Source organism: Ctenocephalides felis, unplaced genomic scaffold, assembly GCF_003426905.1.
Source record: "Ctenocephalides felis isolate EL2017-DRISC unplaced genomic scaffold, ASM342690v1 CF-g0.4_SCAFFOLD_03571, whole genome shotgun sequence".
NCBI lineage: Eukaryota > Metazoa > Arthropoda > Insecta > Siphonaptera > Pulicidae > Ctenocephalides > Ctenocephalides felis.
The window spans coordinates 68,833,592-68,846,219 of record NW_020539725.1 but is presented as its reverse complement, the minus strand read 5'-3'; the positions used below and the strand labels follow the sequence as shown (position 1 = coordinate 68,846,219).

The window sequence follows — 12,628 nt, the reverse complement described above, 5'->3', positions numbered from 1 at the left end:
AATAGTGAATTATTTTATAGTTGAGCCCGTGCACACGACGCCAGTATTTCTTTATACAGGATTTCTGTCAAGATTTCGAGCAAGGATTTTTTTTGCTAAGTTATATCTAAACTAGTGGTGTATGGCATCGTGCCTTAAGGCAAATTGCTGGAACTTCCCGTACCGTAATGAAATATTCGTGAAATTTTATACGTTTTCAAATATATTATTACAAATACTGTACCTTTCATTATTTTTGATATCTTGTTATATCTGAAAAAATTAAATGTAAATAATAAATCAATTTATATCCAGAAATTTAACTGTCGTCATTTCATTTCGAATTCAATTTCAAAAAAATTGTTACCTATTAATTTACACAAAACGCATTTGCAAATAATTCTGTGCGACATTTTCACTTATACTGTGCTTAGCTTGACGGCATTTTCACATTTTTCAATAGTTTTCATAAAATTGGAAAAGTGCTCCAGTACATAAACAATCTAAACACACTTGGGTAAACATTTCTACCAGAGTGGCGCTTAGACTGTGCTTAGCCTGGGTATTTTTTTTTTTTGAATTTTTTATCCAAAATTACAAAAATATTTTATGGAAAATAAAAAAAGATGTTATTAGTTTTTATCCTCAAAAGCAATTGTTTTGTCAATACAAGCAAAAAGTTGTTTAGATCATTCAAATCCGATACTCCGTTCTCTCAAAAACTCGATTTGTATTTGCTGCACTGTTTGCCTCGTATCTCCGTAACGGCTGAACGTGCCTTTGTCAAAAACCATTCAGCACATCTGTCTATCAATAGGAATCGAATGTTTTTTATACCATTCAAATCGGTTGATCAGTGCGCCCGAAAACGTGGACGAAAAATATGTTGGCTAAGATCGGAAATTATGATTTATCATATCGTTGCTAGGTAACAAACTGTCTGGCATGAATCTGGCGTCGTGTGCACCAGGCTTAAATTATAAAAAAAAACTAGATCATAAATTTATTTATTGCGAACGTGTTAAATTTACATACATCTATAGTAATCAATAATTTTTAAATAATTGTAAAATTCATCTTAGTCCAAGGGGTAATCATCAAGCCAATAAAAGTTTCCAGGAATCATTTTGCTTCGCACGTGCAACTCCTGAATCAGTAGAAAGAATATGGGAGGCGGTAGTGTCTGCTGCAGGATCTGATAAATAGAAATAGAAATTTTAGCTTTAAAATATGATGAGCAGAATCGTCAAAATGGGTAGTAGATACAACATCGACAAATCGAAAGTGATCAGAGTATCTATACAAAATGAGTCCCTAAGGATAACGATAGAAAGTCAACAATTACAGGTGCTCCTGCCAAGACATCGAATTAAAAAGATGGGTTTCGTTTACAAAATTGACAAATGTTGTTACTACATTTCTTACTTCCTAGTTTCGTCTGAATTTGAATTCTATTTATTTTTTTCACCTGTAACAATTTTCGAGGGTATCCAGAATATAGGATGGCGTTGGCAACGTGCGTTATTCCTCGGGCGACATCTCCTCGTCCCAAACCTTCTTCGCCGAGGTTGACTTCATTTTGGAGATATCTGTCGGAGGAAACAAAACTACCACTCTAAATTCATCATATTTGCTTATCAAATAATATTTAAGGGTCCTTGAAGAAATAATAAAAGAAAAATAGTGATAGCCAAACACATTTATCGATTGCATTACTACACTATCGGCATATAGAGTAAAAGCTGTTCTTGTGAGTTTTTTTTTGCAATTTGTTTTTATGCGGTATATGAATCTTAGCGGCTTTAACACCAACTTGATGTTTCCTAGGACGTAATAGACAAGGAAAATATTTTTTTCAAAATTGATTATTATTTTGAAGATTGCTCGGCATTTACAGCATAATAGTCCTGCTATTTAAGCTTAAATTAGGTAAGAATCTTGGAATTCGAGATACCCAGCTGTGAGTCAGTAAATACGTGTATTTTGCACCCTAAAGGTTGTCTCAAAACCTACATATGGTAGGGTGTACGCAACATTTATTTATAATAATATACGCAATATAATTTATAATTCCATTCGATAGCAAGATGACCAGTGAAGATAATAATTTCAAAAGAAAAATAAAAAAATATTTTTCTGAAATATTAAATGGCCTACGATCTTAAAGGAAATGTCAAAAAATAAAAAAAAAGCTGTCTCTTAGGAGATAATCTCTTTAAAAGCATTAACACCAACATCATATTGTCTTAAATTATTTTGATCGGCAATAAGTCTATGGTAAATAAAAAAATAAATATTATGTTAATTTAACGCCAAAAAGAAGAAAAAAATATTATTTATATATTTAATAAAATCGCTATTCTTCACTATAATCCAGTAATTCGAACATTCCAGTAATCCGACACTCAATGGTTTTTATTAATGAGATTCTACTGTACTTAACAGCACTCTAAATTGTCAATGTGCAATTTTATTAATATTATCAGATTTTTTTTTTAAATTGCGAAGAAACTGCTCGACCGTTCTTAACGGAAAATTAATCACCACTATTCCCAACTAAATTCTTTAGAACAGTTTTTGAATTTTTATAATCGGTTCAAGATTTTTGGCTAAAACGTGGGCATAAAATTTTGTAACTCATTCTGGTAATTATAAAGAAACGGCTTGGCTGATCGCCGAACAAGGTATGGATTGTACATTTTTAAAATCGGTCCAGCCGTTTTTAAGAAAACGTCGATGAAAGGTCAAAAATCGAATCACATACACATACACACATATACTTTTTTCAAATTTGTGGGGCAATTCTGCCGTAACAGAGGTCATAAAATAGCGTTGTCATGGCAACGCTCTCTTATGCTTGTTCTTGGTATTGAAAATTATGAAAATGTCTATCTATTTGCCGTGCCGTGGGAGTTTATTATAAATTTTACTTGCGCTTAATTTCCAAAAATTTCTAAAAATTGCCCAGCCGTTCGGTCGCGAGGGTATCCGATTAGTGTGATTCTGCTATATTCACAAACTTAAATTACTTATTTATTATTTCGGGAAGTTTATATAGCTTGCCTTTAGGAAAAATGATACATTCACAAAATTTAATTTTTTGTGACCCTTAAATATTATTTAAATAAGATTTTTGACTTAAAAGTTTCACTCACTCTCTGCAAGCATCTAAGTCCTCGCGATTTGGATATGGTGAATCCGAGTCCTCATCTTTCTTTGTCCTTTCTAAATAAAAAATAATAAAATAGAAAAAATAATAATATGAAATATATAATTTTTTTTTAATTAAGCGGCCAATTCTCGGATACAATAGAAATGTTATGGTAACGCTATGTTACGAATTGGTAGTAACAAACTGTCAAAAAGCTAAGAATTTGCTGTGCAATCAGGCGTTTCACACATTAAACCTAACTTCACGTATGTGTTTTCAAAGAGACATCAGAAAGTTGCACTTATGATAAAATTTGTTTTTGACAGTCTTTTACTACTCATACGACGATAGACCCGTAACATATCATCACCATAACATTTCTATTTTATCCTTCAAATTATTATTACTTCTACTTACTTTCTCGTAATCTCCTCTTATAATTTGGATCTTTCGTCCTCTGATGGTCAAAATAGAGACAATATCCCAAAATGACTGAACCCACCATCATGCCCGCAAGCATGCCCATGGTCAGCCTGGTTAAAATACCCATCATCCTGTATGTTCCATGAAAGAAGGCTAAGATTATATAAAAAAAACGCGTTTAAATATTGTTTTTGAATGACATTTGAGACTACGGAAATTTTGGTGTTTTGGCGATTGGACGGCGATGCTGCACTTTTGTTTAGGGAGGAAATTTGATTGAATTTTCATGGCTGGCTGATTTAGTCGTTTATTAACTAAATAATTGTGGTTGACGAATATACTCGTCATGGGGGAGTGGTAGGATACTGTGTAATGCTGAGCATATAAAACATTTGTAATAAGTTTGCAGACGTGAATGCTATAGCATTCATGTGCATTTTGATGCAGAATGACATGAATGCTATAGCATTTAAATTTTAAAGTCGATTATATATAAAAATATTTTAATTATAATAGATATCATATTAATGAAATAGTCAAATGAAATGTATATATAAAATATGAAAACTGTTTTTCATAATCTCTCATACCAGGCACCTCTGTCTGATTGAGACATGAAAATAATGTATATATATAAATAAAATAAATTATTTTTGAATGACTAATTGTTTCTTTAGGTATTTTTGTATTATCTTATTTTTCCCGTAGTCACTAATAAGCTAGAGCATCCAAATTGCGTAAAATAGAAGCGCAATAATTGACGTGGATGCTATAGCATTCATATAGTATATAACGATTAAAATATGATAATAGTATTTTCATGTTATCTTATCTTTTCCCATAGTTACTAATTACCTTAGGCAAGTACTTTGCGTAAAATAGAAGCGTAATACTTATCGTGTATGCTATAGCATTCATCTAGAATATAACGATTAAGATATGATAATAGTATTTTCGTATTATCTTATCCATTCCCGTAGTCACTAATTACCTTGGGCAAGCACATGGCGTAAAATACAAGCGCAATACTTGACGTGGATGCTATAGCATTCAAATTTTACAGTCGATTATTTTGAGTTAGGTACTAACTAACTGATTCTTGAAGTATTTTCGTCTTATATTATTTTTTCCCTTAGCTTGGGAAAGCAAATAGCGTGAAATAGAAGCGCCATACTTGACGTGGATGCTATAGCATTCAAATTTTACAGTCGATTATTTTGAATGAGGTACTTGCTAACTGATTCTTCAGGTATTTTCGTCTTATCTTATTTTTCCCCTTAGCTTGGGAAAGCAAATAGCGTAAAATAGAAGCGCAATACTTGACGTGGATGCTATAGCATTCAAGTTTTACAGTCGATTATTTTGAATTAGGTACTGGCTAACTAATTCTTTAGGTATTTTCGTATTATCTTATTTTTTCTCTTAGTTTGAGAAAGCAAAAAGCGTAAAATAGAAGCGCAATACTTGACGTGGATGCTATAGCATTCAAATTTTGCTGTCGATTATTTTGATATAGGTACTGACTAACTGATTCTTCAGGTATTTTTGTATTAACTCATTTTTTCGCGTAGTTACTAATTAGTTAGAGCATTCTATATGCGCTTCAATACTTGACGTGGATGCTATAGCATTCGTCGTGTACAACAATTAAAATACGATAATCTGATTACCTTTATAAACGGTTTTTATGCACATTTTGGATAACACAAACAATTGAAAAATAAAATGACTCAAATTTTGTGAAATTTTGAAAAAAATATTAAATATATTCTGAAAAGTCAATTTCAATCTTATAAAAATTACTTAAAATTATGAATTCGAATTTTAATTCTGAAGTATTCCTGTAAAAACTAATAATGCAAAACACATTTACGAACAGAATTTAACATTTTTATTATAAATTGTTCTAACACGTTGACTGCCAACTTCGAGTTAAGAAATGTTAATTTACGAGTTATCTCACAGAAATACAATTATATTTTGTTGATTTTGATTTATTTTTCAATTTGGATGAAAACAATGCACTAGAAATTGAATTTTTATTAATAAAATGTGTGGAAATCAAATTCTATTAAGAAACAAAATTTTACTTACAATTTCGAAAAACAAAAAATTATTTTATAAATCAATATTTTTGTTATAATTTTCATTTTAAAAATATTTATATATTTTTCTATTAATTTAAGTCTAACATACTTGTTACAGATTGTATTATTATTTTGGCAAATAAAAAATGGATAAAAAATCTGAAACTGGATCGGATTTGTCATCGGATTGTCAACATGAAGATTCTTCATTGATTACATCTGATGAAGATGAAGATGATTTGGGAGCTTCAAATATTGGTCATCAAGATACTCCAGAAATTGGAAAACATTTTGAAGTTGACGTCAATCTCAGGTAATAAAATAATAGATTTAGGGGCAAATTATCAGTTAAAGTAGAAATAAAATAGCCAAATATGTGAGTTAAGTTTAAAAAAGGCAATTTTACAAGATATAAAGTTATTCCAACTTTGATGATTAATTCTTCTGAAAAAGTATAAGATTGATTGATTTTAGTAAAAACTGTGCCCATAAAATATTTGTATTGCAAATTTTAAACAAAAGTTGTATTTAGTTCATTTGCAATAATTTTAGTTCAAAAAACAATAAGCCTGATCATACTAAATTAAACAAAAATATCTAAAATATAATATTCAGGATAGTAGTAAGAATTGAAGAAAATTTTTGGTTATTAGGTTTTCAAATATATATTTAGATTACATGTAGTTGCTGCGAGATCAGACGATTTACACATAAAACCTAACCTCCAAAAGGCAAAACACAGTTAAACACACATTAACAAGGAACTCAATGACTTACAGTACTTACACGATACTCGACAAGATACTTTAAGGCTTTTTGCTTAATCTATTGAAGACAATTTTACCAAACATATTCCTTTATTTTTATTGATTTTTCCTAATTTTATTACAATTAATTATTTAAAATAAATATCAATTATCGCAGCAAAGTAGACTCTCAACTCTCGCTCTATCGAAGCACATACTTCCAACAAGTTTCCTATTTGTTCCCCATTTTATAATTGTTGGAACTTCTGTCAGCATCGTTCTTGGATCTTTTCGAAAGGGATTGTTTTTGCATTTCCATCTAAAATTTGAATTATATTATAATTTAATAAATAGTGTGATTTGAGAAAAAATTAACTTACGAATCTCTGAATCCGACTTCGACTTCTATTAATTGTGCTTCGGAAGGCATACATCTCATTGCACATTCGATTATGGGATCAGCTAGTAATAATGGAAATAAAATTATTCAATAAATAAACACTTCAATAAGCTAAGATATATATTTTCAATATGGGTGTGTATTGAATAATTCAAAAAATATTATCTTTATTTCGGAAATACCGAGCAAATAATGGTGATGCAGTTTTTGAGAGAATGCATCATCAGTTTGCTCATGAAGATATGATTAGGGCACCAAATTTTGTCTAAAACCAGTTCTCAAAATAAAAACTGTGGTCAAAGATTCTATTCTACTTTAAATTTACGTCTAATATTTTGATTTTTGACTATCATTTACTACCTTTATTGGTATCAGGACACCAGCTTTCGCCATTTTCCAATCTTGAGCCAACAAATAATACATATATTTTCTGACCACAAAAATCTCTTTTAAAGTAATTACAAAATTCTTTAAATCCTTTGATGGTACATTTGCTTGCCGCATTTTTTGACATTTTATAAATTAAAATAAATTTTTAATAGCAAATTTAGTTTTTTATATAAAAATTAAAGAGTTATTTGTTTTTTTTGATATTTTTTATTTGAATTATTTGATTTTTTTGGTATTTTTATTTATTTAAAATATTGTAAACAAAATGCAATCTTATGACATTTATGACAGTAAATAAATGAGTATAATTTAATTAATTGATATTATTAATAATTTCAATTATATGGATGGGAACAATTATAAGAAATTAAAGTGGGTTAATCGTTTTTAGTGTCGACATAGAAAAGCAAAAATTTTGAACGGGGTTTTTATCGAAAAAATCTATATCGAAAATTATTTGCCAATTTTCCTTGTTTCATTGTTGCATTTTACAAACCAAGTATTTTTAAAAAAACTTTTTAAGTACAATCAAGTCATATTAGATTTATTATATTAACAATAGTGTGAACAAAATACAATCTTAACTTTAAATATGTGTAGTATCGTTTGGAACCAACATCAGAGAATTTTTTGTGTATGTGAACCAAATTTGACTTTTTGTCAAGTTTTTCAAAAATGGCTGTACCGAAATAGAAAATTAGAATAGGATTTAAAATTTTTCGACGTCACTATTTTCATATAAAATTATGCAAATTATGCAAAAAATCTAAAAAAATGGGTTTATTTGGAAAAACTATTTCTGTGAATTTAGGCAAAAGCTGCAACTAGCAGAGGAAATGATTTCTTTTTATATTAGATACACAAAATCCTGATTTTTTTAGTATTTTGTTTTTAGTGAAGTACAAATTCTTGATTATAGTTTTGTATATATATAGGTATATATATATATATATGTATATACTTATTTATTTATTTATTTATTACTTTTATTTTTTTAGATCTTCAAAACCATCTCGTAAATCGTACGACTACCTCCGTCTTTTGACAGAGGTCTTCAAAAGGCCCATAATTCATGATTCAAATTTAGTAGAATTTTATTCCAATGAGAAAAAACGTCGGATGTGGTATCAGATCGCTGAAATTATGAGTGGAAATTCCTGGCTTGGAATGACTGACCAGGAGAAAAAAAGAATTTGTAAGTAAAATTATAAATATAATGATTTTTACTATATTTATTTATTTTGGTCAGTTATAACTAAAACAATTATGATAGGCAGTTAGATATTAGAAATTTGAATTGTTGCAAGTTGACTACATTTTAACTAATTTAAGTTAGTGAAATTTTATAATTTTGTTTTTATACAGGCGTTTTCATACTTATCATTTTTAATATTAATATTCGTCAAGTAAATTATTTTACAAACACATTTAGTATGACCGAAAAACACACATCTCTTACATTCACCCTTAAGATTTATTTTGTTATATATTTTCTAACTCGTAATTAAAGAACACACAGCCCTAAATTTTTACACACTTTTATTTCGTAATAGTCATTTCAGTAATACAAATTCATTTTAATTATTATAATTTGTTTTGGTCAATTTCAACTGAAACAGTGGATGTAGGCAGTTATATATTAGAAATTTAAAATGTTGCAAGTTGACTATATTTTAACTAATTTAAGTTAGTGAAGTTTTACGATTTTGTTTTTATATAGGCGTTTTCATACTTATAATGTTGAATTATTAATATTAGTCAAGTAAATTATTTTACAAACACATTCAGTATGACCGAAAAACAGACATCTCTTACATTCACCTTTAACATTTCTTTTGTTTTATTTTTTCTAATTCGTAATTAAAGAACACACAGCTCAGTAATACAAATTCATTTTAATTATTATAATTTGTTTTTGTCAATTAATACTGAAACAGTCGTTGTAGGCAGATAGATACTAGAAATTTGAATTGTTATTACATTTTAACTAATTTAAGTAAGTGAAATATTACATTATTATTTATATTATTAATATTCATCCAGTAAATGATTCACAAGCACCATTTTTTTATTAAAAAAAATTATAATGTGTAATTTGCCTCACCCTCTTGCCTCAAACACCTATTACGTAATAGTCTTTTTAGTAAACTTATTTTTAATTAAGAATATTGTTCATTTCTAACATTTTTTCTTGACATCAATTTTATTAAAAAAAATTATAATGTGTATTTTTAAAACACACACAACCCTAAATTTTTACCCTCTTGCCTCAAACACCTATTACGTAATAGTCATTTTAGTAATTGAATAATTTTTTATATAATTTAATTTTATTATTTTCAAATGTTTTAAAGTTTAAACTATTGTTTATAATAAATATTTTTTTCAGATAAAGAAACGAAATTAAAATGGGCGAAGGTTTTGAAGACTTTGAATAAAAACAAACATTGGCAAACTTTGAGAGAGAGGTAAATTTTGAAGAATAATTGTAATATATATATATATAATATATATATATATATATATATATATATATATATATATAAATTTTATTAAATCATAGCTTTTATTTTATAAAAAAATATTAATATATGACAAAATTTAGTAACATTAATTCAAAATTAGAAAAAAATTAAGTGAAGCATTATTAAAATACTTGAGGACATGTCACGATGTTTGATCCTAATGTACTCCTAAACTACTGAACCAATTTTAAAGTTTATTGGCTCACTTTGTGTATTTATATCCGACTTAGGTTATAAGCAATATTGAAAAGTTGCAAATATCCAAAAGTTGCTCCATATTGCAAATATCAAAAATTTAGAAATTTGAATTAATTTTGACAGTTATGAATTTTAAGAATAATCAATATATTAATTATTTGATAAATTAATAAATATCAAGTTGACATTCAGAAATTTGCAAAAGAAAATAAGTTCGACAAATTATAGTCGAAAAATCACATTAAGAGATTTCAATAGAAGCCACAGCAGAGCGTGGCCGGGCTTGCTAGTATATTTTTAAATAATTTATTTTTACTCATTTTTTTTCTAACAAATATTTTTTGATGTATTTCACAGGTCATTACTAGGCACTACACCAAATTCCACATCAACCTCCAATTTTTCTCAGCAACCACTGACCAATTATATTCAACACCATCACGCTGCCAAAAAAAGACGTTTTAGAACTCCACCATGCCCATCTGAAGAATGTACAAATCTTGGAAAATCGCCTGATGAAACATTCCTAAATACTCTTTTGCCCACTATGAAAAAAATGGACAAACAAAGTAATTTATCAGCCAGAGTTGACATGATGCGCATTTGTCATAAAATGTTAATCCAAACTGAGCTGAAAAAATTTCAAAAATCGGAAACATCAACCGTGGAAAACGATTTTATGACGAGATATAAAGGAATGGATAGTTTGAATGCTAATTTGAATCCGAAGGAAAAATTGGATCTGATGTTGGAATTGGATTCTTTGCAAAGGGTAGATGCTGCCAAGAGCAGCAAGGTTAATTTTGAAGAAAAATTAAATAGATTTAATTCACTAAATACCAAAATTTTTGAACAGTGCATTAATTCTAATGATTTTACCATACGTTCGGAAACACCAAATAGAAAACGCAAATTTGATTTGTTGTATAAACCAGATCATAAGCGAATAGTACAAAGTTCAGATTTGAAATTGGTGCAGAGTTTAAAGAATATTGATGAAAAAAATGATGTTCAAATATTTGACAAATCAGCACTACAAACAGACGAAGTTAATTTAAATAATCAAGACCAAGTGTTTTTTAAACCTGAAGAGCTGGATACTGCAATTTTCAAGTCATTCAAGTTTCATCCAATGAAAAATTCTATGAACAATAAAAAACAGTATTTGCAACCAAAATTTTACAGCATTGAAAAGCTAGAAGAGAAAGCAAATTCAGAAACAAATTCAGCTTCAGCACAAAATACAAGTTTTTCGGACCAAATTTCAGAAAATTCTGATCAGCCTGCTAAAGTTATTCAAAATACAAAAAATTGCGCTGAAGATTCAGGAAAGATTTTGGACGATAATATTTAGACGGTTTATTTAATACTTGTTTTTTGGGATTAAAGTGTTTTGATATTGAAAAAAGTGTTTGTTAAATTTTACTGTACTTTTTTTAAAAATAAATAGTGTAAAAAGTGTGTTCTGGTAAATAGACCAGAAAAAACAACAAACATTTTACACCATTGAAAAGCTAGAATAGTCTTTAAATAATGATCAGAAAGCAAATTTGGAACCAAATTCAGCTTCAGCACAAGATACAAGTTTTTTGGACAAAATTTCAGAAAATTTTGATCAGGCTACAAAAGTCATTCAAGATGTAAAAAATTGTGTTGAAGATTCAGGAAAGATTTTGGGCGCCAATATTTAGACGGTATTTTTAACACTTGTTTTTCGGGATTAAAGTGTTTTGATATTGTAAAAGACGTGTGTAAAATTTTCTTGTACTTTTTTTTAAATAAATAGTGTTCAGTTTTTTTTAAAGTGTTAAAGGTGCGTTCTGGTAAATGGACGTTTTGCAGATGGACTTCAATTTATGGTGAGTCGATTATTTTATTTATAAAGATTTTTTTTTAAATTTTACGAACGATTATGAATATTATTTTATTGTCTATAATTTTATATAGGCCAAAATATTTTAGAAAAGTGAAAATTGAGGATTAAGAAAAAAATGAACAAAATTCACCCAATACATTACAAAATAAGTGTTGAAGTTGGACAATCCTTGATAAAATTATTTTTTCATGTAAAATTGAGCTTTTTCATAAGCTCGAAAAATCTCGATCGAAATTCAGTCAAAAACGTTTACTGGCTGAAATCTAGATGAAAATTCATGTAATTACAGTAATAATTCTTAAGAAATAAAGGTTTAAAAAAAAATAACCAATACATTAAAAAATATGCATTAGAGTTGAGACAACCCTTGATAAAATTATTTTTTTATGTAAAATTGAGCTTTTTCATAAGCTCAAAAAATCTCGATCCAAATTCAGTCGAAAACGTTTACTGGCTGAAATTTAAATGAAAATTGATGCAACTACTGTAATAATTCTTGCGAAATAAAGGTTTGTGTTAAAATAGTGAAAATTTAGGGTTATATGTGTTTTTCATACATACATTATAAAAAAATAAAAAAATAAGAATTGACCCAAAAAATAAAAGAAAATTTTTCGGGGCGTCCAAACTTTAACACTTGGTTTCAAATCACATGTTAGGTATATTAACATATACCTAAAGGTTTTCCAAATTTTCACCAAATTTATGGATGCTTAAAAATAACACACACACAAGCATACATCCATTTTTATATATAAAGACATAAACATTAAGCTTCATTTATTATTACAATATCAACTTAAAATACAAACGTTTTATTCAACACCAAGTATAATCCTCTTTGCATTTTTCA

The 12,628-nt window shown here is 28.2% G+C and overlaps 1 protein-coding gene across 1 annotated transcript; it reads right to left on the bottom strand.

The window, feature by feature from the left end:
- Window positions 1-1,057: 1,057 nt before the first annotated feature.
- LOC113386628 (mitochondrial import receptor subunit TOM20 homolog) lies at window positions 1,058-3,683 on the bottom strand. Its single transcript, XM_026624396.1, has 4 exons — window positions 3,548-3,683; window positions 3,135-3,204; window positions 1,448-1,568; window positions 1,058-1,174 (listed from the first exon to the last, which is right to left on the bottom strand). The coding sequence occupies exons 1-4, from the start codon at window positions 3,681-3,683 to the stop codon at window positions 1,058-1,060; spliced, it is 444 nt and encodes a 147-aa protein (XP_026480181.1).
- Window positions 3,684-12,628: the final 8,945 nt, after the last annotated feature.